This window comes from Littorina saxatilis, linkage group LG4, assembly GCF_037325665.1.
Source record: "Littorina saxatilis isolate snail1 linkage group LG4, US_GU_Lsax_2.0, whole genome shotgun sequence".
Classification (NCBI taxonomy): Eukaryota; Metazoa; Mollusca; class Gastropoda; order Littorinimorpha; family Littorinidae; genus Littorina; species Littorina saxatilis.
In genome coordinates, this window is record NC_090248.1 from 6,541,745 (window position 1) to 6,567,735 (window position 25,991).

Below are 25,991 nucleotides of genomic sequence, written 5' to 3' on the forward strand. Positions count from 1 at the left end.
CTAGTGAAACAAGTTTTCACATTAAAGGTCCTTGTCTACATTTTTATACCGAAATCGCCATTTGACCATTAAAATGCAGAGTCTATTATCTACAAATATCAACAATACACCCCCTTTCGATCAGGAAAGACGAAGCCAGTGTAGCCGTTTGAAAATTCATTGTAGTATTCCAGCGTAGTACTCATAGTAGAATATCCTTATTTGGAAAATGCCAAGCGCAAAACTCCTCTCAAATCCCGTGCATTTAAAAAAAAAAACGTGGACAGCGCTCCAGTGTCAAACTGTTGCTGCACTTGTTTGGGCGTGGCTATAAGCATAGTGACATGAATTTAATTGGTCAGTATTTTTAGGCAAAGCACATGTTCTCAGCAAACAGAAAACAAAATATTGGAAGCGTGAGTCACGCTACCCAAAAATAAAATCTTTTTTATATAATTATATACTTTGTTTCTATAACTTTTTTTTCTCATGGTTCATTCATCATCTGACATAACTTTTTAGCAAAATCTAACCATAAGATTATTGAAAAAAAAAGCAAAAATGTAGACGACCACCTTTAAAGTGAAATTACATTTGGCAGAACAAGAGCTGTCAAACAACACACGAACAAAAATACGAGAAGAAATCATAACAAACGTTGTGTACTGTTGTGACGTCATCAAGAGAGTAAAGAGATTGACTCGCGTTGTGTAGCAACCTTATTCAAACAATCAATGTAGGTAGGTGTACAAGTGTTAATCCCACCAAGATCCTGTACGGAACAATTAGGGTCATTTGTAAAAATTGCTCTTGGTCGTTTGAACATTTCCAAGGGAGTGCATCCATCTCCTGAAGTGTGCATTGAATTCCTTAGCGCCTTTCCCCATCCATCCTGTATTTGTTTAGCGCAAGAGCGTTAAGTGGGTGTATGCGTGCAATATCCGGATTTAAAACAAAATTCTATCAGCCTTATAACTAGACAGTTACTAATTATATGTAAGAGGACGACACAGAATAAACGTCGCTGCTTTCCTGTCGACAGCAAGAATGGCGAGTGGCGTGAGTAAAAGACAATTTTTAAAAATTAACTGGCTTACTCAGTAACTAGTACATGGCCGTTCGGCAGAGTTATGCCGCTTGAAACTCTGACAAACGTTTCGTCTTCCGCTTCCGACCAACACGTGCTCGAAGTAAACAAGGCAAGGAGAGCGGAAATAACTCGGTCCAAACATTACGCATTGCGCTTGGGGAAAGTGCGATTCTGAGAGTCGGTACGCTGTGCGTGTACGTCACGTCAGTTTCTTCCCATTCGTGAAACTTCTGTTACCACGTGACATTGCAGGCTAGTCACCAGCGAGAGGGTGTGTCTCAAACACGTGTACATGAAACACATGTGTGTCCGAGTAAAGCAAGGATACTCACTGCTTCACAATCCATACAAACCCGACACAGTTATAACCGGAAGTCGTCTATTTGCCTTTCACTATCAGTCGCTTTATGGGGACATGTGATAGGTATAAGTCTCTGTGATACCTATCAGTCGCTTTATGGGGACATGTAATAGGTATAAGTCTCTGTGATACCTATCAGTCGCTTTATGGGGACATGTGATAGGTATAAGTCTCTGTGATACCTATCAGTCGCTTTATGGGGACATGCAATAGGTATAAGTCTCTGTGATACCTATCAGTCGCTTTATGGGGACATGTGATAGGTATAAGTCTCTGTGATACCTATCAGTCGCTTTATGGGGACATGTAATAGGTATAAGTCTCTGTGATACCTATCAGTCGCTTTATGGGGACATGTGATAGGTATAAGTCTCTGTGATACCTATCAGTCGCTTTATGGGGACATGTGATAGGTATAAGTCTCTGTGATACTTATCAGTCGCTTTATGGGGACATGTAATAGGTATAAGTCTCTGTAATACCTATCAGTCGCTTTATGGGGACATGTAATATGTATAAGTCTCTGTGATACCTATCAGTCGCTTTATGGGGACATGTAATATGTATAAGTCTCTGTGATACCTATCAGTCGCTTTATGGGGACATGTAATATGTATAAGTCTCTGTGATACCTATCAGTCGCTTTATGGGGACATGTAATAGGTATAAGTCTCTGTGATACCTATCAGTCGCTTTATGGGTACATGTAATAGGTATAAGTCTCTGTGATACCTATCAGTCGCTTTATGGGGACATGTAATATGTATAAGTCTCTGTGATACCTATCAGTCGCTTTATGGGGACATGTGATAGGTATAAGTCTCTGTGATACCTATCAGTCGCTTTATGGGGACATGTAATAGGTATAAGTCTCTGTGATACCTATCAGTCGCTTTATGGGGACGTGTAATAGGTATAAGTCTATGTGATACCTATCAGTCGCTTTATGGGGACATGTAATAGGTATACGTCTCTGTGATACCTATCAGTCGCTTTATGGGGACATGTAATAGGTATATGTCTCTGTGATACCTATCAGTCGCTTTATGGGGACATGTGACAGGTATAAGTCTCTGTGATACCTATCAGTCGCTTTATGGGGACATGTAATAGGTATACGTCTCTGTGATACCTATCAGTCGCTTTATGGGGACATGTAATAGGTATAAGTCTCTGTGATACCTATCAGTCGCTTTATGGGGACATGTAATAGGTATAAGTCTCTGTGATACCTATCAGTCGCTTTATGGGGACATGTGATAGGTATAAGTCTCTGTGATACCTATCAGTCGCTTTATGGGGACATGTAATAGGTATAAGTCTCTGTGATACCTATCAATAAGACGTCACTGCTCAGAGTGGGTTCGCTGAACGATTGTTGTGTGCTGAACGTGAGAGCTTTGTGTTGTGTGTAGTGTGTGACGAGATTGTGTGTAACGACACGAAATGTGCTGTCACGAACCGAACGTGTTTAATGTGCAGTGATATATTGTGAGTCTTAAAACTGGCCAGGCCTCCATATAAAATAGTATAGCCTGAAATCAACGGTGTAGGTGTGTTATCATTCTGGCGAATGTAATACGAAACATATCGTACAGATGCAATAAACTGATATATATGGGACGTTGAATATTTTTCACAAAGCCCGAGTTCGCTTTCTGACTAGACTGTCAATGAGAGTACTGACCTAAAATCGGTGTGGTATCAGGACGTATGTTGACACCGTAGGCTATAAATATGTCGCGTCTTTTCAGTCCTGAAAAACCGTGGCACGGTCGGTCGCTCGTGAACATAATGTTTAAACAAGAGTCTGATCATTATTGAGAGGCGTGTTTCTACACGTGGTCACTATTTTCCCCTGTATCGGATTTTGCGGAAATTATGAATGGAATTACTGTCTTCATACCACTGGTGGTCTTGTGATTGTTTTTGCATTTTTAATCTAAGGTTACATCCAATGGGTTTAAATCGGGCGAGTTAGGCTGCCACAAGCAAACCTTGCTGTGTTAAGACGATACCCGAATTTTGTAAATATTTTTGAAAGAGCATAAAAGTCAGACCAGTTAACCTATACACACTTGAAACTTTGAAAAATGATCTTCCGTAAGATGAAAGTATTTTGCGTTAAATATGAAGCATTTCCCCGAAAACATGTGGATGTTAAAAGCAATTTTTGAGGATTACATTTGTTTTCACCAAGTACACTTATATCCAGATATCGATTAATAAAGTCCCGCGTTTTAGCAAACAACAAGTAAGTACCGTACAGTACCTTGTAGGCGCCCTACCCCCTTATGCACTAGTTTAGTCCCAAAGAAGGAGGTGGGTGTTTACTAGATATTATTCCCTGAGCAGAATCAGACCCTCGTTACAAATATCAATACAACGATGTAAAGAAAAAAATGTTGATGTGCAAAAACATCCGCCCTCTAGGTCTCTCTCCCTGTGACACGCACGTGTTAGTATGTGTGCACGAGTGCCTGGCCAGGATGAAACCTAGCGATACAAACATGGAAGTATGTGTGCACGAGTGCCTGGCCAGGATAAAACCTAGCGATACAAACATGGAAGTATGTGTGCACGAGTGCCTGGCCAGGATGAAACCTAGCGATACAAACATGGAAGTATGTGTGCACGAGTGCCTGGCCAGGATGAAACCTAGCGATACACACATGGAAGTACGTGTGCACGAGTGCCTGGCCAGGATGAAACCTAGCGATACAAACATGGAAGTATGTGTGCATGAGTGCCTGGCCAGGATGAAACCTAGCGATACAAACATGGAAGTATGTGTGCATGAGTGCCTGGCCAGGATGAAACCTAGCGATACAAACATGGAAGTATGTGTGCACGAGTGCCTGGCCAGGATGAAACCTAGCGATGCAAACATGGAAGTACGTGTGCACGAGTGTCTGGCCAGGATGAAACCTAGCGATACAAACATGGAAGTATGTGTGCACGAGTGCCTGGCCAGGATGAAACCTAGCGATACAAACATGGAAGTATGTGTGCACGAGTGCCTGGCTAGGATGAAACCTAGCGATACAAACATGGAAGTATGTGTGCACGAGTGCCTGGCCAGGATGAAACCTAGCGATACAAACATGGAAGTATGTGTGCACGAGTGCCTGGCTAGGATGAAACCTAGCGATACAAACATGGAAGTATGTGTGCATGAGTGCCTGGCCAGGATGAAACCTAGCGATACAAACATGGAAGTATGTGTGCACGAGTGCCTGGCCAGGATGAAACCTAGCGATACAAACATGGAAGTATGTGTGCACGAGTGCCTGGCCAGGATAAAACCTAGCGATACAAACATGGAAGTATGTGTGCACGAGTGCCTGGCTAGGATGAAACCTAGCGATACAAACATGGAAGTATGTGTGCACGAGTGCCTGGCCAGGATGAAACCTAGCGATACAAACATGGAAGTATGTGTGCACGAGTGCCTGGCTAGGATGAAACCTAGCGATACAAACATGGAAGTATGTGTGCACGAGTGCCTGGCCAGGATAAAACCTAGCGATACAAACATGGAAGTATGTGTGCACGAGTGCCTGGCTAGGATGAAACCTAGCGATACAAACATGGAAGTATGTGTGCACGAGTGCCTGGCTAGGATGAAACCTAGCGATACAAACTTGGAAGAATTCTGCTGCGTCGTGGTTTTATTACAAAACTAATGCTGAAACAGACTGTCCAAAAAAATATTGAGAATTTTGCTCCTGGTTTCCAACAAGTGGTATTAACAGCTATTGTGTTTTCAGCGTAGCAATAGGGTACGATATTTAGACGAGACAAGTATAATGCCGACGAGTCGGAGACCAAAATAATTTCACATTTTCGTCAAATTCGCTGAGTGTACATTTTTTTTATGCTTGTCCACTGTAATCTTTAGTTTGAGTAATTGTGCACACTGAACTTCACACACATTTGTGGAGCCCCGATGTCCAACTCATTCATTGTCAAACCTAGAGTAAGTGACTATATTATTAGTTATCGTTAGATTTGATTGTGATATCAACATTTATCAGTCTGAATGAAATCATATCAGATCGAGGCGTTAGCCCAGATCTGATATCATTCAGCCTTTGGAGACATTCAGACTGATAAATGTTGGTATCACAGTCACATCTAACGATAACGATTTTATAGCATTCGATTTCAGAAGAGTAGGAACCATTAACCTACCTAAGAAGTCAGACAAACGCAAGGGAGGCTACTGCCTTGTAAAGTTTAATGTTGGAAATGTTGGGTTGTCTTTTCCTGCTTTCGTAACTTTACTGCTCTTACTTTTATTTTTCAGTAACTGGTTCTTTTTCTCAGACAAAATAAGGCATTTATAATGAAAAAAGAACAAAAATATACGGTGGAAACAGATCACCAACAAAGGCTAACAAGTTCAGTGGAGTTTCCAGTTCCAGTTCGAAGGAACAGCGAAGAATGTCCCAGTTACTTCACTTTGAACTCAAAGCCATGACGTTCCCTACACAAGGCTTTGATAACGAACGGATAAGGGGCGTAACTCCTTAGTCATATTACAGTTGAAAATTCAAAGCGGGTCGGCTTCACTCAATTTCTTGGCATCAGAGGCTTGACATAAATTAGGAAAACAAATGGTTGGACCCATCATGGACCAAATAAAACGCTGTAGGGCAGAATTAATATTTTGATCGTATTTTTGAACGTTCTCAGCGTCACTGTAGGAAGTGGCGTTCTCACGGCGTGCAGAAAGTGAGCGTCTTTCTTTCTTTCTTTATTTGGTGTTTGACGTCGTTTTTAACCATTCAAGGTTATATCGCGACGGAAGTGAGCGTCAAGTCCCTTTGTATCAACAACGAAAATCTTTGCATCTTTGAATGAATCGAAACGCACGAGTGGTAAGCCTCTGATGCCAAGAAATTAGGGAGATTTAAAGGACAGCACGTTTCGTTTTGCAGCTCGTTTCGTTTGGTGAATGAGTCACCCCGCGAAACGGAAAGTGAAACGAGACGGCATAGGCCGCAGACAAGATTTAGATGTATTCACGTTTCGTTTCGGAATGAAGGAAGGGCGATAAATCTTCAAGTGAAATTATCACGTCTGTCCTCGATCAGAATGGAAAAAAAAACCCTAGGAGGTGGTCCAGAATCGGGCATACTTTGATTATTTTCAGTCCAAATAAATCACACAGACTTTGTTTATACAAAATCACATACGAAGCCAGAATAAAAATTCGATGCGATGACCTACTTCTGCTTCGCCATTTGCTTTCTCACCATGAAGTTGGATAAATGTACCAGGATCAGCACCCTTCAAAATATTTCAGTTCACAACAGTTGTCTACCTCCAATGAACACATTCTCAGTGCTGAAAGACTGTGAAAGGGTTGATGAATCTAGCAATGCATAAAATGGCCAACAAATAAAACTGTTAGTGTGCAAAAATACTCACAAAAGTTGACGAAATATTGTTCGTTTTTTGGGGGTGGAAAACGTGACTGCGTTTTGACGTTCCACGTTCCGTTTCAGTTGACCTTCACCTTTCCAGCGAGAGACCCCCGAAATGATGACGTTTACCACAACTTCAAAACGAAACGTCCCGACGTTTCGTTCTCCCTATTGAGTGAAGCCGACCCGCTTTGAATTTTCAACTGTAATATGACTAAGGAGTTACGCCCCTTATCCGTTCGTTATCAAAGCCTTGTGTAGGAAACGTCATGGCTTTGAGTTCAAAGTGCAGTTACTTCCTCAGTCGTACTCTTTTTGACTGTTCGATTTGGCAATTCTGAACGATGGCAGGAACTGAAGTGCGCCAAGCAGTATCAGCGAAGTCCTCTAGCTCATTTCCTGTGCCCAAGAAAGCTTCCAGGTATTCAGTGTCGGTATCGGCGGACTGCATAATAATGTCAAGTTGTCGAAGCTCCGTCTCGCTTACGACGCATCCAAAATGGCGTCCTCCGACGGCGCTGTGACTGTGAAAGATGCTGAAAGTTGTTCGGTTGATGTTGTATGGCTACGACTAAGAAAGGTGGACAATGGTTCATGCAGGTGCAAACTGTTTAAATCTGCTCATTTCCTGCCTTTTTGTGAGTGATGTGCGCTGAAACACTGCAAGAGATCTCACAGTTTTCTAAGTACTGCCACTACTGGTACTTTCAAGGTCAGCTTTGTTTATGGCTGTTCCAACTACCTCAGTCGGTAAGATTGTAACATTCTTTTTCTACTACTTCTCTGTTAAAGCTGGGTGGGAAAAGTTTGATTTTATTCATTGCACAGCTTAATCTTTCTGATTCAATTACTTTTCTTTTATAAATTTGTGATTTAAAAAAAAGGGAGACATTTGTTTCCTTCAGGTGAGATTTTATTCTTCAAAATTAAAATTGATGAACTACTTCCTGCGCGATATCAAATTCGCTGGGAACTTCCTGCGCGATGTCAATTGATATACAGTTCCTAGTTGACCAATGACAACAGCATGTTTTGTCATGTGATCAGTAAAAATGCGATAAACATTTATATCTTTTGATTGTGTAAGAAGAAACAAAAAATCTTTCATTATACCAGAAACAGCTCCGTGCTGTTAATTTTACAGTTATCACAAGTGAAATACTTATTCAAAATAGTCATTAAAGTATCTTAAATGAGAACTGAAAAGGACGACTCTTGATCTGCTTCGCAGAATCAGCGTTAGCATTGCAAGCATAAGAAAAATAATTAAAATCAAGTACAAAATGGAAACAAATGTCACATTTGAAGTCCCCAGCCAAAGATCACGCCGTTTTTTCGGCTATACCGAGAGCGCGCTGACGCCAGGTGTAAACAAAGCTTTGTCACCAACTTCACGGCAAGTGTCCCCCATTCCAAACAAAACGTGTCTCTTTGAAACCACGTACAACTTAAATGTATTGGTGAGGGAATGAGTAAGGATTGTATCTAGTACATGTGTGGTTTTCAACGATAAATATTCAATCAATCAATCAATGACGCTTATATCGCGCATATTCCGTGGGTACAGTTCTAGGCGCTCTGCAGTGATGCCGTGTGAGATGAAATTTTATACGGCCAGTAATTGCAGCCATTTCGGCGCATATTTACCTTTCACGGCCTATTATTCCAAGTCACACGGGTATAGGTAGACAATTATTAACTGTGCCTAAGCAATTTTGCCAGGAAAGACTCTTTTGTCAATCGTGGGATCTTTAACGTGCACACCCAATGTAGTGTACACGAGGGGGGGGAGTTCGGACACCGAAGAGAGTCTGCACACAAAGTTGACTCTGAAATAAATTTCCGCCGAACCTGGGATCGAACTCACGCTGACAGCGGCCAACTGAATACAAATCCAGCGCGCTACCAACTGAGCTATATCCCCGCCCCGAACGAACATACGAATAGATTTGCTGTATATCTCATTTCATTTTTCATTTTCATTTTTTCATTTTTCATTACTTTATTGTCCCATCGCTGGGAAATTCGGGTCGCTTCCTCCCAGTGGAAAGCTAGCAGCAACGGAGTCGCGCTACCCAGGTGTCTGCGTGTTTAGGTGTATTCAGCCACCTGCACTTATGGCAGAATGACCAAGGTCTTTTACGTGCCATTGTGATGACACGGGGGTGGGACATGGCTTCCGTCTCTGGGTCTGCACATAAAGTTGACCCGTGTCCGTCCCGGTGTAGGAGGCATAAAAGACTTCCAGGAAAAAAACACTGGGAGTGTATTTTTCCTAGGAAAGAAACACTGCAATCTCGGAAGGGGAGTGTTATTTTCCCAGGAAAATTACACTGGCGCCAGGAAAATAACACTGCCACTACGACGGCAAATAAGACTGCCAGGAAAACAACACTGCGTGAATTGTTCATCCTCCCCATGGACTCGGATCAGCATCGACATCACATCAATGCCAGAATCTCCATGTGGTTTAAGCAGTATCGTTGTTGCTGTGGACTATTTTACGAAATGGCCGGGGTGGAAGCCAAGCCCCTGCCATCAAAGTCGGCAAAAGACACTGCAAGGTTCCTTTATGAACTGATCTGTCGTCACGGGTGTCCCAAGATACAGATTAATGACCAGGGAAGAGAATTCGTGAATCAAGTGTCTGCTGAGCTTCACAGGCTGAGTGGAGTGAAACAAAATATAACAAGCGCCTATCGTCCACAGGCCAATGGCCTTGTTGAGAGAAACAACCGAACAATCCAGTCTTCGCTGCTGAAAACTCTGCGTGATGAAGAAGATTGGGTTGATGCTTTACCAGGTGTGTTGTTTGCCTTCAGAACGAGCGCACAGAAAAGCACACTGTACACCCCTTTCTTTTTGCTGTATGGCCGACAAGCCCGACTACCGATTGGGGACGAAATTGACCCCATCTGCTCATCCAGCACCGATGGCAACGACGTTAATGTCAGCGTCTTCGAAGGTTGTGAAGACACGTCTTGTCCTGATGATATCAAGCAAAGGCTGGACAGCATCAGGCAGCTGTCCACTGTCATGAAAGACACAGTTTCAGAGAACATCACTCAAACGCAAGACAGACAGAAACGTGACTACGAAAAGCGCCACGGCCAAAAGCGAATGTTTGTGGTGGATGAGCAGGTACTTCTGTGGAATCTGCGTCGCGCGGATAGGAAAGGGGGGAAAATGAAGGCTCCATGGCAAGGTCCATATGTGGTACATGCTGTCAATCAAAATCAGACTTACATTTTGAAAACCCCTGACGGCACAATCTTAAAGCAAACAGCACATGGGGTTAATCTAAAGCCGTACAAAGCTGCAAACGACTGCGGTCCACAAACTTCAATGAATACTGGTGCCAGTGTTCCGCAGAGTTCATCGACTGACGACGCCAACATTTTCGACACTTCCTGCAGTGCCAGTGCTAGTGTTCCCAAGAGTTCATCGTCTGATGACGTCAACATCAATCAGCAGTTGATGCAAGACGAGAAAGGTGAATTGTGCTCAAGCAAGAGAAAGCGACAGAACAGAGCCGAACCTGACCGTTCATCAGAACCACAAATTGTTAGGGTTGACCCTGCGCCTCCAAAGCAGTTTACCCCAACGAACTCCACATGGAGAAGACTGAAATGCAAGACTCTGGGGTTAGCCGCACCTAAAAGAATGCCCTTCAGACCGAAAACGAAAGTGGGTGCTCCGCGTCAAACAGAAACAATTATTGGTGACGGGAATTGTTTTTTCAGAGCGTTAAGCCTGGAGGTCGCAGGGTCTCAAGATTTTCATGAAAAGATCCGACGCGCAGTTATAGAAACGATCGTGAGCGAGGCTGGTACTACATATTGTTCATACGAAATGACAAACACAGGTTACAAGCGATAACGCGCAAAAGTACTGGTTTATTATTTTACATCTGACACTAAGGTATCAGTAATGCATATATAGTTACAGTACTACGTAATGAGATACTACGTATTGCGATACTACTTATTGCGGTAAAAAACTTATGGACAGAAAGAAAAAGAGAAAAGAAAACAAATTATTAGACATGGCAAAAGGTATTAAAATGCATTAACAAGACACGAGAAGTAAATACAAGAAAAATAAACAATCACAAGACAGGCGAAGACAAACAGACACGAAAGTTACAATTACCAAACACTCGTTGGTTAGTCCTTCAACAACAATAAAGAGTTACGTTCTGTACGTTCAACAACAATAAAGAATTACGTTCCGTACGTTCAACAATACCATAAGCACTAAGAATACTCAAGAAACTTAGCATACATACGTTTAAAACCAAAATGGCTACTTTCAGAAAAATACAAAAACGTTGACTCATCAGGCCAGGAATACAAAGCAAACTGTCATACCAAAAAAGTCTAACGACAACGTTCCTGCGTTAATCAAAGTCACAAACAAGATATTTACTCATCCACTTTCCCTCAATAACGTTACAAGAAATAAGCCCGTTTACAAACGATCACCACAGACCGCAAGCTTCTTTTACCTAAATTCTTTTAACGTAAGGCTGAAAAAGTCGGAGAAAACGTTTCACTTCGAACTTCGTTAACCACAGAAAACACAAGTTATCATTATAAACATTAGCGACTTTCTAGCGTCTACAAAACATTGCTGTACGTTCACAACACTAGAACAGTTGAACACACAATAAAGAAACACTACAACAAGTCAGACTTTCAACTCACGTTATACATAAACAACTCACAAAGTAATTACAAAATGGCGACCAAAACACAACACAAACAAGTAACAACAAAATTACCTTATGCGCTGTGTGGGTTGACCAGCAGTACCAAAAACGTGTTGCCTCACAAACGAAGGGCACAAAACGATTCACACTTGAGAAACAACTGTCTCCAAGAACATTACGTTGACGTTAAAACATAAGAAACACTCCGTTGGTTCACTTGATAACCTTCATACGTTTACATCAAAACCAAACGCTTCCTAAAACCCTCAGATCGACTGACGAGACAGGAGTCAAGCAGCGGTATTTATGGAAACAAAAACCTAACATGGAATAGTTATTCAAAAGTCAAAGGTCACCGGATTGACCAACCAACAACATTCCTAAGACAGAATCGGGTGAAACTACTATTTTACAACCAATCAGTAACCGATCACGCACTCCGTGCATGCCCAAAACTTAAAACGGTATATTTAACAGAAAGAAGGCCAAGGAACTAGCTGACATCACAAAGCTAAAAACACGTGAGTCACACGTATTCTAAAACTTGCAACGCAGATTCGCAGGGCTCACCTCAAAATCAAGACACGAAAAAAAGCACGTGAATCTCACGGTGTTCTAGAACTAAACGACGCAGTTTGTGACGCTCCGACCAAAACCAGGTCACAACAACTGAACAAGGAGCACGTGAATCTCACGTAAAAATATTAACGCTCCACAAAACGGGTCACAACAAGGTGCTACAATAAAAACACGGTCTACTTCTTTTTACATCGTGCAATGGCTTGAGCAAACGTAATTACAACAAAAGTAGGTGACTGCATGCCACATCGGCATGCACACTCCCACCGGAAATTATATTAATATAATTTACTTCAAAAAACCTTTGTACAAACACATTCCTTATATCAAAAGAAGAATAACGCAGATTTAGACATTTCAAATTTACAACTCAAAATCATTGTGTTGCAAAACATTTACACAACAATATTATGGTTCAATCACTTTCAGGGTTTCAACACATCACGTTTCAACTAAATGCCGTTAGTCATTTACTCGACGGCATAAAAAAAAAAAACGCACCACTTAAACCATAAATGTCTGTTACATCATCTGGTATAAAAACAAACTGCAACAATCTACAACTGTCAAATTGGAAACACACTCCAAAGTTCAATGTTCTTTCAGTTCGCTTACACAGCTTTGTCTTTGTGATTTTCACGATCTACTAACACAGTCATTTTGTGAATAGGTCGCTCTAATATGCGACTATCACCAGTGGGACGGCCGTGATTGTCTAGAGCCTTTGTTCCAACATGCACTTTCACTCGTCTGACCAGTCCATCAGATCCCGGCATCACTTCGACTACACGAGCCATGCACCACTCTGATCTGCACAAGTTCTGGTCATGCAAGACAACAACATCTCCCACCTGTACGTTTGCCTGGGGACGTTGCCAGACACGACGTTTCTGCAAGAGTGAAAGGTACTGGCTCTTCCATAGCAGCCAGAATTCGTCTGCCATCCGCTGGACACAGCGCCAACGTTTCCTGGCGTACAGGTCTGGATCTTCAAACACACCAGGGGGCGGAAGGATGGCACCTGACTTCATGGTGAGGACGTGGTTGGGGGTCAAAGGGCGTGGTACATCTGCCGATTCCAATGACTCGACAGACAGTGGTCGACTGTTCACGATGGCCATCACCTCGTATAGGAACGTACGAAGTGATGAAGTAGTGAGACGCTGGCCTGATCTTCTGAGAAGACCATTCAGGATGCTGCGTATCGTTCGGATCTGACGCTCCCAAACGCCACCCATGTGACTAGCTGCAGGGGGGTTGAACCTGAACTCACATTTGCTTTCCAGCATCTTTGATGTCAGTCGTTCAGAGTCCATCTCCTTCCATGCCAGTTTGAACTCATTGCATGCACCTACAAAGTTCGTTCCTTTGTCACACCAAATGCGTGATATGTTTCCTCGCATGGAGACAACAATGCGTAGGGCGTTGATGAAGGAATCACTTGACATGTCATCCAGGGTTTCAATGTGGATTGCCCTAGAGGCAAAACACGTCACGATCAGTCCGTACAAGAGTAATTTCATGAACTTGACGCAGTCATCACGGTACCCACGCCTTTTCTTGAACTGGCGTTTCAGGCCCTTCAGATGCTTGACTGCGGCACCTCTGTTGTCGGGGAGGAACGGTTTCTCTGGTCGAAATGGTAAGAGCATCTCGAAGTGACCAGCTTCGTTGACCTTCACGATCTTCTTGAACTTTACATCGTCCTGGGACATGGATCCTGAGTCACTTGCAAAGTCTCTTTCCATAACATGTAATGGGTCAGTACACGAGACTTCGTCCACCTGTACCTTGTAGACGTGAGCTACACGTTCTTCTTCCCTCGATCCTGGCTTGACGATGACGCGCATGGACGAGGCTATGCCATCAAAGGCGACGGAATGCGGTGCCTTGCCGACGATGCTCCAACCTAACTTAGTCTCTACTGCAAATGGCAGTCCTTGGACAACGTTTAGGGGCATGAGGGCTTCAGCGCAGTCGTAGCCGATGAGGAGGCCTGCTTCACAGTCAGGGTACAAGGGGGGCAGTTTTGGAGACAGGTGTTGGAGATGTGGGTAAGCTTTGACAGTCTCTGAGGTGGGGATATGAGTGGGGTCAACGGTCAGATAAGGTCGTGAGATGGCAGAAGGGAGCCTGACAAACTCACTGGAGGTAGGAGAGCGGACACGCAATCCAGAGTACTTCCTGCCGGAGACCACAGCATTGTCCTCAGTCAGTGTGGAGACCCTGAGTGTAGTCGGCTGCGATTTGGCTTTAACTTCTTCAGCCACTGACTGCACTACAAAAGTGGCGTTGGACATAGTGTCCAGTAGTGCGTACGTCAGCACTTCTACGTTGGGGTTAGAGTCACTGGAAACGAGAACGGGAACGATCATAGACGTGAAACCGATACTGTTTTCCTCGCTGGCCTTAAGAGCAGACACCGTAGGAGTCGACGATGACAGTGGCTCTTGAACGTCAGCAGCAGAGGTACGGTAATTGTTCTTGTGTTCACTCGCCCCTTTGTTTTCACTCATACTGTTCTGATATTTGAAATTGTCATCGTGAAGACAAGTGGGATGAGCCTTCTTGCACTTCTTGCACGTCTGTTTCTGCTTACATTGATGGCTCTGGTGATCCTTGCTTCTCAGACATCCGTAGCAGATACGGTTCTTGAACAGAAAATCTCGTATCTCAACCAGAGGCTTCTCTATGAGTTCCTTACATGTCCCAGCGTCATGGTCCGGAAGTTGACAGTGCAGACATGCGGAGACATCCTCTGTCAGGGTTGACAGGTTCGTTGTGAACTTTCTTGGTGTCCCCGATGCACTTGTCAAGCCGAAAACAGGGTCGTTAGAAATGTCTGCTTCGAGGGTAATGAACGACACGAGTTCATGGAACAGAGGATACCTCTTCTTTTCAACCTTGGTTCGAGCAACTGTTCTAGACCATCTGTGACTCATCCAGTCTGGGAGCTTTCCGACGATCTTCCGTAAGTACTGGGCATCATCCAGGATGCTCAGTCCACCAACTTCCTGGGCAGCAACGGAACATTGCTGCAAGAAATCGGCCAGACTTCTGAGTCCCTTGGGATCTTTGCTTTTGACTGGGGTCCATTCGTCCAGCTTGGTCCGGAAAGCTTGCGAAACGACGTATGAGTTGCCGAACCGATTTTCCAGCACTTCCATGGCTCTCTCGTAGGCGTCACCTTCTCTCAGCAGAAAGAAGCCGGTCACGGCCTCCTTTGCTTGACCTCCGATGTACCGTTGCAGATACAATAACTTCTCACTGCTGGTTATGTTTTGTCTCTCGATGAGAAACGCAAACGACGATCTCCAAATTGGATATTGGAGAGGGTCACCAACAAAAATGCACGGCTCCTGCATCGGCAAGCGGTTGATCATCAGAGCGTCTGATAGGGTTTTGGCGAGAGAGTCCATAGGAGTGTCCTGCTTTGCAGGAGTAGCAAGTGGACGTTGGTAGTACGCAGACGGGGGGTAAGAGGCAAATGGACGATCTGCATGACATTCCTTGTCAAAGTTCATGTACGCAGGGGGCCTTGCATTTTCGTTTCCCCAAATAACTTTGGGGGTGGTCTGATGTGGGTCCAGGAATGTGGGCACGAAAGGCTCTGGTTTGGGATGCAGGTGGGTATCATAGGGGAAACAGGGTGGGGTAACTTGGAAACGTCTGTGGTCCATGCGTTGGTGACGTTCTTCTGGGAAGTAGGTGTGTTGTTCTTGCGTCTCATCACCTTCCCTTGTCTCTGGTAGGTGATAGGACCAACCTGTGTGGTCGAGATCAGGCGGGCGAGAGCCTGTGACGCTTGTCGTTGAGTGTCCAACGTTGTGCAGAGGCGGCTGACCAGTGTATGCACCGAGAGGGTGCTGCAGTGTGGTCAGCAGCGCTGTAGGCCGCATGGAGGATGTAGTTGCAGCCGTCGTGTAGTTGGGTGTGGAGGGCTCCCGATGGATGAAAGGAGCGCTCGTTCCGGCGTGATGGGGGGCGTTGACATCCTCTCTACGTTGAGGTCCGTACGCCTCGTAGGTGGCGTTGTTGGTAGTAGCGGCGCTTGTAGAGGCGCTGACTCCAACGACGAGGTCCACGACAGGTAACGCGTGCTGTCGTGGCTCAGTCGTTGTGGTTCCTGCGACGAAGTTGGTGACAGCAGCGTTGACAGTAGAGATGTCACGGGTGCTGGCGGCGTGGCAGACAGGAACAGACGTGGCGTCCAAGGCTGGCTGGTGTGTCCCTTGGTCAGCAATGACGGCAGCACCTGTCCCTATTCCTATCGCTGTTTGCTCATTGTTTAGAGGAGGGGCTACAAGACTGTACAAGGGAACGAAAGGACGAGGGTGGAACCTAGTGTTCAACAAATCAACTGACGGTAGATCAGGGAGATCCTGCTGAACGGATTCACCTTGTTCCAATACTTGTAACATAGCTTGTTGTTCTCTTAAGCTAATTTTCAATTCGGTGGACTGAATTTGTCTCAAAGCCTTTTTCTGTTTAATATCTTCAAGAGCTGCTTCAGCTGCGTCCTCGGCCTGTCTAGCTGCTATTCTCTCAGCTTCCTTAGCCTGCCTAGCTGTGTCTTCGGCCTGCCTAGCTGCTGTTCTTTCAGCTTCCTTAGCCTGCCTAGCTGCTTCTTCGGCCTGCCTAGCTGCTGTTCTCTTAGCTTCCTTAGCCTGCCTAGCTGCTTCTTCGGCCTGCCTAGCAGTTTCTTCGATCAGCCTAGCTGCATTTCTTTCAGCTTCCTCAGTCTGCCTAGCTGCTGTTCTCTCAGCTTCCTCAGTCTGCCTAGCTGCAGTTCTCTCAGCTTCCTCAGTCTGCCTAGCTGCAGTTCTCTCAGCATATTGTTGTTGTAAGAGATCCAGTTCACTAAACTGAGCTTCCTTTATTGCGTCACCTTCCACTTTTATGGCCAGGGATGCAGCCTCTAGTTTAAGAGCCAATTTAGTGTCTTCAGAGCTAACACTTTTAGAGCGGAGAGACTCGGCGCGAGAAGCTACTTGGCTACCTGATCTCCTGCTACCTGACTTGTGGCTAGCTGACTTGTGGATGGCTGACGTAATGCTAGCTGCTTTATGGCTGGCAGTCTTACCACTGGCTGACTTGTGGGTGGATGACCCAACGCTAGGTGTAACACTGCTATGCCTGGAAGTAGGCTCCTTAGCCACCTGCACACTAGTCGTTTGTCTGTCAAGAGCTCGATCAATGTCAAACATAATGTTCTGAACTGTTCTCTGAACATCATCCCAACTTTCCTGAATGGTTTCACCGCTACCAATACTACGAAGACCTTTCTCTATGTCACCAAGATCCTTGTACATGCTCAAAACAATTTGTTTTTGACTGGTTAACGACTCTTGATTAGGAGTTTCTTGGTTAAGCTCTGTTACTACCTCACCGATTGCTCGTTCCAAGAATGTTCGTTGTCTTGCAAAGTTTCTAGTTTTGATCTCAATCTGGTACTCTCTACCTTTTTCAGTAGGCTTAATGTCACGCCTAGGCCTTTGAGAATGTTCATCTTCATCGCCGTTAATGTCATAACCTGAAGCTTCCAATGGATTATCTACTGGAACCTTCTCCATTACAATGTTCGCTTATTCAAAAGCACTTAAAACATACATAAGGTTTATCTGGTTATAAAGTAAAATGAGTCGATCTGAGGGTCGTTTGGGATAATACACAAAAGTCACAAAAAATGCGCCGGATACGGAGTAGGAAGATCTCTAACCGACAAGTTGATCTATGTCAAACTATGGTTCACTAACACAGTGACAAGTAACAATAAAGTCTTTTGCTGGTTATCAACAGCTACGTTTACGTTCATTGAGCGTCAATAACAAAAGTTCTTTACATTCACTTGGCTGGACTTCAGCTAAAGTTCTGTACTAGGCATCAGCAGCTAAGTTGTTTACTTCAGCTAAAGTTCTTTCACTGGGCATCAGCAGCAAAGTTTTTTACTGGACGACAGCAACTAAAGTTTTTTACTGGGCGACAGCAACTAAAGTTTTTTACTGTGCGCGCCTTCGTGAGCGAGGCTGGTACTACATATTGTTCATACGAAATGACAAACACAGGTTACAAGCGATAACGCGCAAAAGTACTGGTTTATTATTTTACATCTGACACTAAGGTATCAGTAATGCATATATAGTTACAGTACTACGTAATGAGATACTACGTATTGCGATACTACTTATTGCGGTAAAAAACTTATGGACAGAAAGAAAAAGAGAAAAGAAAACAAATTATTAGACATGGCAAAAGGTATTAAAATGCATTAACAAGACACGAGAAGTAAATACAAGAAAAATAAACAATCACAAGACAGGCGAAGACAAACAGACACGAAAGTTACAATTACCAAACACTCGTTGGTTAGTCCTTCAACAACAATAAAGAGTTACGTTCTGTACGTTCAACAACAATAAAGAATTACGTTCCGTACGTTCAACAATACCATAAGCACTAAGAATACTCAAGAAACTTAGCATACATACGTTTAAAACCAAAATGGCTACTTTCAGAAAAATACAAAAACATTGACTCATCAGGCCAGGAATACAAAGCAAACTGTCATACCAAAAAAGTCTAACGACAACGTTCCTGCGTTAATCAAAGTCACAAACAAGATATTTACTCATCCACTTTCCCTCAATAACGTTACAAGAAATAAGCCCGTTTACAAACGATCACCACAGACCGCAAGCTTCTTTTACCTAAATTCTTTTAACGTAAGGCTGAAAAAGTCGGAGAAAACGTTTCACTTCGAACTTCGTTAACCACAGAAAACACAAGTTATCATTATAAACATTAGCGACTTTCTAGCGTCTACAAAACATTGCTGTACGTTCACAACACTAGAACAGTTGAACACACAATAAAGAAACACTACAACAAGTCAGACTTTCAACTCACGTTATACATAAACAACTCACAAAGTAATTACAAAATGGCGACCAAAACACAACACAAACAAGTAACAACAAAATTACCTTATGCGCTGTGTGGGTTGACCAGCAGTACCAAAAACGTGTTGCCTCACAAACGAAGGGCACAAAACGATTCACACTTGAGAAACAACTGTCTCCAAGAACATTACGTTGACGTTAAAACATAAGAAACACTCCGTTGGTTCACTTGATAACCTTCATACGTTTACATCAAAACCAAACGCTTCCTAAAACCCTCAGATCGACTGACGAGACAGGAGTCAAGCAGCGGTATTTATGGAAACAAAAACCTAACATGGAATAGTTATTCAAAAGTCAAAGGTCACCGGATTGACCAACCAACAACATTCCTAAGACAGAATCGGGTGAAACTACTATTTTACAACCAATCAGTAACCGATCACGCACTCCGTGCATGCCCAAAACTTAAAACGGTATATTTAACAGAAAGAAGGCCAAGGAACTAGCTGACATCACAAAGCTAAAAACACGTGAGTCACACGTATTCTAAAACTTGCAACGCAGATTCGCAGGGCTCACCTCAAAATCAAGACACGAAAAAAAGCACGTGAATCTCACGGTGTTCTAGAACTAAACGACGCAGTTTGTGACGCTCCGACCAAAACCAGGTCACAACAACTGAACAAGGAGCACGTGAATCTCACGTAAAAATATTAACGCTCCACAAAACGGGTCACAACAAGGTGCTACAATAAAAACACGGTCTACTTCTTTTTACATCGTGCAATGGCTTGAGCAAACGTAATTACAACAAAAGTAGGTGACTGCATGCCACATCGGCATGCACAAAACACAATGAAGACATTTTGGGCCGTTATATTGGTATTTGTTTGTTTGTTTGCTTAACGCCCAGCCGACCACGAAGGGCCATATCAGGGCGGTTTATATTGGTATGGACACAGAAGAATACCTCAGATCGAGAAAGATGGCAACAAATCGTATCTGGGCTACAGAAACAGAACACCACGATCAGCGTGTATACTCAAAGGTGGCTCGATCACAACCCTGACAACAGAGCTGAAACCCAAGAGAAAATTTATTTGGTGAACCTCTGTGCGCACTTCGAAAGGGTTGTTTCATGCGAGTGTTAAACGTGTTCTTAAAGAATTTTAATCATTTTTGTTTGCAAGTGCACACTTAAACTAGAGCAGTCTTTTTTCCCTGGGGTAGTGTTAATTTCCTTGGCGTAGTCATTTTTACCTGGGTGAAGGAGTGTAATCTTCCTAGGAAAATAACACTCCCAGTGATATTTTACTGGGGAAAAAACACTGTTGTAGTGTTTTATTCCTGCAGTGTTATTTTCCGACTACACCGGCCCGAATTCGAACCTGCGACCTTCCGATCACAAGTCCAGTGCTCTACCCACTGAGCTACCGGGCCTCACTCAAGCATATTCGCCTACTTCCATCCCATCCTACACGCCTCTTTGTCGATAAATGGACTGACAAGCCAAACTATTATGTTCATTGATGTGTCCTGCGTTGATATGTGAGATATCACCATTCAAAACGGTCTGTATTGTGCAAACATTCAAAAAGAAATGAAGCTGCCAAACTGTGGGGTAGCGCACCGCCGCAATGTCTGGATCAGAATAAAATTGCCTCCGCGCGTTGAAATGATAAAATACCGGAACAAAATTGGCTGCCCGTATGACCTACCGGTTGATTTTCAGAACTGTGCATGGTTCCAATGACCAGCCTACCGTTTTTTCTGGACTGTTTGCATCAGAAAAGTGTGCGTACCGGTTTGAAAAAATACTAGCGCCATCACTGCATACAAACCCAACAGACTTATTTCCAAATGTTGTCTCTTGAATACACTGTGTTGGACATAGTGACCTTCAAACTTATCGACTTGGTTTAAACAATGTTGTCTCTTGAATACACTGTGTTGGACAAAGTAACCTTCAAACTTATCGACTTGGTTTAAACAATGTTGTCTCTTGAATACACTGTGTTGGACAAAGTAACCTTCAAACTTATCGACTTGGTTTAAACAATGTTGTCTCTTGAATACACTGTGTTGGACATAGTAACCTTCAAACTTATCGACTTGGTTTAAACAATGTTGTCTCTTGAATACACTGTGTTGGACATAGTAACCTTCAAACTTATCGACTTGGTTTAAACAATGTTGTCTCTTGAATACACTGTGTTGGACAAAGTAACCTTCAAACTTATCGACTTGGTTTAAACAATGTTGTCTCTTGAATACACTGTGTTGGACAAAGTGACCTTCAAACTTATCGACTTGGTTTAAACAATGTTGTCTCTTGAATACACTGTGTTGGACATAGTGACCTTCAAACTTATCGACTTGGTTTAAACAATGTTGTCTCTTGAATACACTGTGTTGGACATAGTAACCTTCAAACTTATCGACTTGGTTTAAACAATGTTGTCTCTTGAATACACTGTGTTGGACAAAGTAACCTTCAAACTTATCGACTTGGTTTAAACAATGTTGTCTCTTGAATACACTGTGTTGGACAAAGTGACCTTCAAACTTATCGACTTGGTTTAAACAATGAGTACAGTCCAAACAAGTCAATCCAAAGAGATACATTTGTGTGGACATAGTTGAAGGTTCCTTCAGTCTTCAATCTACAGTCTTTACAGTATGCACGATGTGGTAATTAATTAAACCACCACAGTTCTCGACACACTTTTACCTGGGGGAGCATACCCAGGAGACACGTGACAAGGATAAACAGCATGCCTGCTCCCTGTGCACAATGAAATCAGATTTGTTTGGGATGAATTAATTTCTCAGACTGACCTAAGTGTCCGTGACAGGACTGGACTAACACCCTATCCTTACTCCCTCGTGCAGGCAGGACACTCATCTAGACAGACCCAGCCTCAAGGCCCTTCCTCTGCAGTTCTGTCGCTATGGAAACAACGGGTGGAAGAGTGGTACCCGGACCTGTACCACCAACCCTACTTCATCCCCCCGGTGTACATGTACAGGACCCAACACCAAGCCATCCAGCTGTCAGGACGGACTGTCTTCATGACTCAGCCATCCGTGACCGACCTACCCCGCGGTGCTCCACCCGCTCTACAAGAGAGCGACGTCCGCGATGACGTGTGCCAGCAGAAGGTGTTGGAATGTCTCCACCGCCTGTCCCAGACCCAGACAGAAGGCATGTTCGTCCTGTCCCAGCTCAACTTCGGTCACTACCTCAACGACCCGAGCTTCGCTGCAGCGGCCTCCACACTGGCCAGACCCGAGGACCTCAAGGCTGAGAACAAACACCGCGGTGACTTTGACGTCCTCATCATCCACAGGCGCCACGGGATCCTGGTGGGTGAGATCAAAGCCATAGGAGACACGATATCCTCGCTCCCACAGCAGCAGCAAGACCAGCAGGTGACGAAGAAGGTGGAGCAGGCCATCAAACAGCTGCACAAAGCGGAGGACGTGCTGAAACACTTGACGGACTACCTCCAGCCCCCACCCCGGGTACAGAAAACGTTGATGCTGCCCAACATCACCAGAGCTCAGCTACAGCGTGTGCTTGGGGACAACCCCCAGCTGACACAGGTATGAATAAGGATTAACTGTGGCACACTCTGCCTGTCTACACTTTAAATGAGTTATGATCTCATGTCCGAGTCTTTATAATGCAGTACGGGTCTTGATATGCTTACGTACATATTGCCTAGAACAGTTATCTGAAAGAACAAATGTACCAGGACAGAATGATAATGATGAGATTCATTCAGATTTATATCTCAACCAGGTATCAGCAAACTGTCTGATTTATGAGGGATTGTGCTTTCACAATTTGTGAACTTTGTTTGTACAGTTTGAGGCATGGGTAGCTCATAGATGAAATCATCTCGTCACACACACATTTTCAGACAACTGTCGGCATCACATGAACATATCCTACTGAATGTAATACAAACATATCATCAAGAAACCACAACCGTAAGCACACTGCTAATGGCTTGTTCCTTTCACTTTGAGGAACAGAACTATAATTGAAGTATGCTTAAATTAATAATCTTTCAGATGATCGTGTTTTTTATTTCTCTCGACTGACATTCTCAGAGAATTTCTTTATTTATCATCCCCCAGGATCTAGGTCACTGTCTGGGAATGGCCGGCAGTGTAGACCCCAGCGCCCTCTGTATGACGTCAGATGACGTCATCAGGCCGGTCCAGTGGTGGCAGCAGCGGGTGACAGGGAGCGGCACAGACCCTGCCATGACAGACCCTGTGTACCTGGACCTGGTCTCACGGTCAGTGTGTGTGTGTGTTTGTGTGTGTGTTTGCGTGTGTGTGTGCGTGTGTGCGTGTGTGTGTATGTGTGTGTGTGTGTGTGTGTGTGTATGTGTGTGTGCCGGCGTGTGTGCGTGTGTGTGTGTGTACGTGCGTGCGTGCGTGCGTGTATGCGTGCGTCCGTGCGAAATAAACATCTTACATAATGTTTAATCGGTCACATGTTCATAAACGATTAAAAGTAAAAGAAATCCGTCAACATGAAATGAACTCCGCGGCTCATGAACATTACAGGTTCTGCGGTCCAGCGACCACAGTGACCGTGCACTGTTCATCCACACCGCGCCTTGCCCTGGCCCAGCACAGTGACCTGCGCACGTCGGGAGACGGGGTGGGGGAGACAGCGGCTAGATTTGCTCCAGTCGACATCGTGCTCCACCCCACGCAGGTCGCTGTGCTCAACAGTAAGCAACCACTGGTCTACATTAACGGTCCTCCCGGGACGGGCAAAACTTTGATGTTAATTTTGAAAGCCCTGGACTTGTTGGAGCAGAACAAACCTGTGCAGGTTGTCAGTGCTCGGGGCAGCGGCAGTCTGGCAGCGTCAACCATGATTTATAAACAGCTGCAGCAGACAGCAGGACCCACAGCCCAACAGCTCTTACACCTGCACACCTTTGACATTGACCAAGGGGACGATGAAGTTGAGCGGGCAGTGAAGACACTGAGGAGCGCGGCAGTGGGAGGGCAGCTCTACGTTATCATCGACGAATCAACAATCTTCGTACCGTAAGTGATGACTTCTGTGCAGAATGTTACGGTTACACATTGATTGCCTGTGTAGTTCTTTTTTTGGCGTATTTCCTTGTTAGGGTAAGATATGTCGCCTGTACACTTTATAGGATGGGGCAAGCTCGAGGGAGATTACCCTCGTGATATGCCACGCCCTGTCAAAAAACTCTGGGATGTCAGTTGAATCAAAGCACATGGGTACGCTGTCGCTTCTGCTAAAAAACAACAACAACCGCAAAATGTCGAGACATAACACATTAGTGCATGCAAACAATTGTCATCAGATAGTCAGAAATATGAAAGACAAATTGAAGCCAACTTTTACCGAAAAAAACGAGTAATTCTTTGAATAGAGTGCATCCCGGAGATGTTTTGACAGTAAAACCAGCGGACAATGCACATCTCGTGTAAAAAAAAAAACAAGAAAAAAAAGAAACAAGTCGCATAAGGCAAAATGACTACATTTAGTGAAGCTGTGAAACTCACAGAATGAAACTGAACGCACTGCATTTTCCACAATGACCGTAGTCCGCCGCTTGTGCAAAACGGAGTGAAACTGACGAGCCTGTTCAGCGCGGTAGTGGTTTCGCTGTGCTGCATAGCACGCTTTTCTGTACCTCTCTTCCTTTGAACTTTCTGAGCGTGTTTTTAATCCAAACATATCACATCTATATGTTTTTGGAATCAGGAACCAACAAGGAATAATTACTTTAATTACAATTTTCAGATTTTTAATGACCAAAGTCATTAATTAATGTTTAAGCCTCCATGCTGAAATGCAATACCGAAGTCCGGCCTTTGTCGAAGATTGCTTGGCCAAAATTTCAATCAATTTGATTGAAAAATGAGGGTGTGACAATGCCGCCTCAACTTTTACAAAAAGCCGGATATGACGTCATCAAAGACGTTTATCGAAAAAATGAAAAACATTTCCGGGGATATCATACCCAGGAACTCTCATGTCAAATTTCATAAAGACCGGTCCAGTAGTTTACTCTCAATCGCTCCACACACACACACACACACAGACACACACACACACACACACACACACACACACACACACACACACAAACACACGCACACACACACGCACACACACACACACACACACAAACACAGACACACATACATCACGACCCTCGTCTCGATTCCCCCTCTATGTTAAAACATTTAGTCAAAACTTGACTAAATGTAAAAAGAAAGTGCAAATGCTGCCCTAAAGGGTTTCATTGGGGACGAGAAAACCACCAACTCCCCCTACCGACGAGTTATCTAGAGAACATACGGAGAGTTACGAGTGGTTCAGGACAATTTACTGTTTTAGATCATTGGATTTGCATCTTTTGGAGTATTTGTGAGTAATTGGTAAACTTGATCCTTCATCCTATCAGGCAGAAGAAAATATGCATGAAGTAAAAGAGTACGGGTGTACATCGCTGAACATGAATTACGTCACTACATCCATCATACTCCCCCCACCCCTCCACCCCTCATTATGTTCTGTTGACTCACGCCACAGTCACCTGTATAAAGGGACAGAGCGGTTGCATTTATTCGTTCCTTTTTGAGAAATCAATTATAAGGACCTGATTACGAATTTAGATCTCTTGATGACCAAATTCTTCCAAAAAGTTTTTTTTCAAAGTGTTCTGTAATTTATAGAAGACATGATTCTGGAAGCGTCTACCGTTTTCTTCCCAAGTCTTGCTAAATTGGAAGATAACAAGTTTATTGATTAAAAGTCAATAACATATTCAGCTTCTTTCCACTTCTTAAAAAGCAACTAATTTTCTAATTCTACAATTTTACACTGCCTCAGAATTTTAACAAAAGTGTTTAAAAAAAATCAAAA

General features: G+C 43.8%; 3 protein-coding genes across 4 annotated transcripts in view; 2 read left to right on the forward strand and 1 right to left on the reverse strand.

Moving 5' to 3' along the window:
• LOC138963836 (uncharacterized) overlaps nucleotides 1-24,566 on the forward strand; it is a 41,206-nt gene extending 16,640 nt beyond the window's left edge. The window contains exons 1-4 of one of the 2 annotated variants that reach the window (XM_070335689.1): nucleotides 1,009-1,038; nucleotides 21,947-22,660; nucleotides 23,201-23,364; nucleotides 23,639-24,566. In XM_070335689.1, coding sequence (XP_070191790.1) covers nucleotides 1,027-1,038; nucleotides 21,947-22,660; nucleotides 23,201-23,364; nucleotides 23,639-24,137 — 1,389 coding nt within the window. In that variant the 5' untranslated portion in view covers nucleotides 1,009-1,026 and the 3' untranslated portion in view covers nucleotides 24,138-24,566. Of the gene's footprint in view, nucleotides 1-1,008; nucleotides 1,039-21,946; nucleotides 22,661-23,200; nucleotides 23,365-23,638 lie in introns of those variants that run through there. The other variant, XM_070335690.1, reaches the window with a different exon arrangement.
• LOC138963638 (uncharacterized) lies at nucleotides 9,782-17,762 on the reverse strand. The gene is made up of 3 exons (XM_070335485.1): nucleotides 17,318-17,762; nucleotides 13,131-16,819; nucleotides 9,782-9,893 (listed from the first exon to the last, which is right to left on the reverse strand). Exons 1-3 carry the CDS (start codon nucleotides 17,723-17,725, stop codon nucleotides 9,782-9,784), a joined length of 4,209 nt encoding a protein of 1,402 aa, XP_070191586.1. The 5' UTR covers nucleotides 17,726-17,762.
• A 976-nt stretch (nucleotides 24,567-25,542) lies between the features above and the next one.
• Nucleotides 25,543-25,991, forward strand: part of LOC138964075 (uncharacterized) — a 4,566-nt gene continuing 4,117 nt past the window's right edge. Inside the window, exon 1 of the mRNA XM_070335965.1 lies at nucleotides 25,543-25,559. Within this exon, the coding sequence (XP_070192066.1) occupies nucleotides 25,543-25,559 (17 nt within the window). The remainder of the gene's footprint in view (nucleotides 25,560-25,991) is intronic.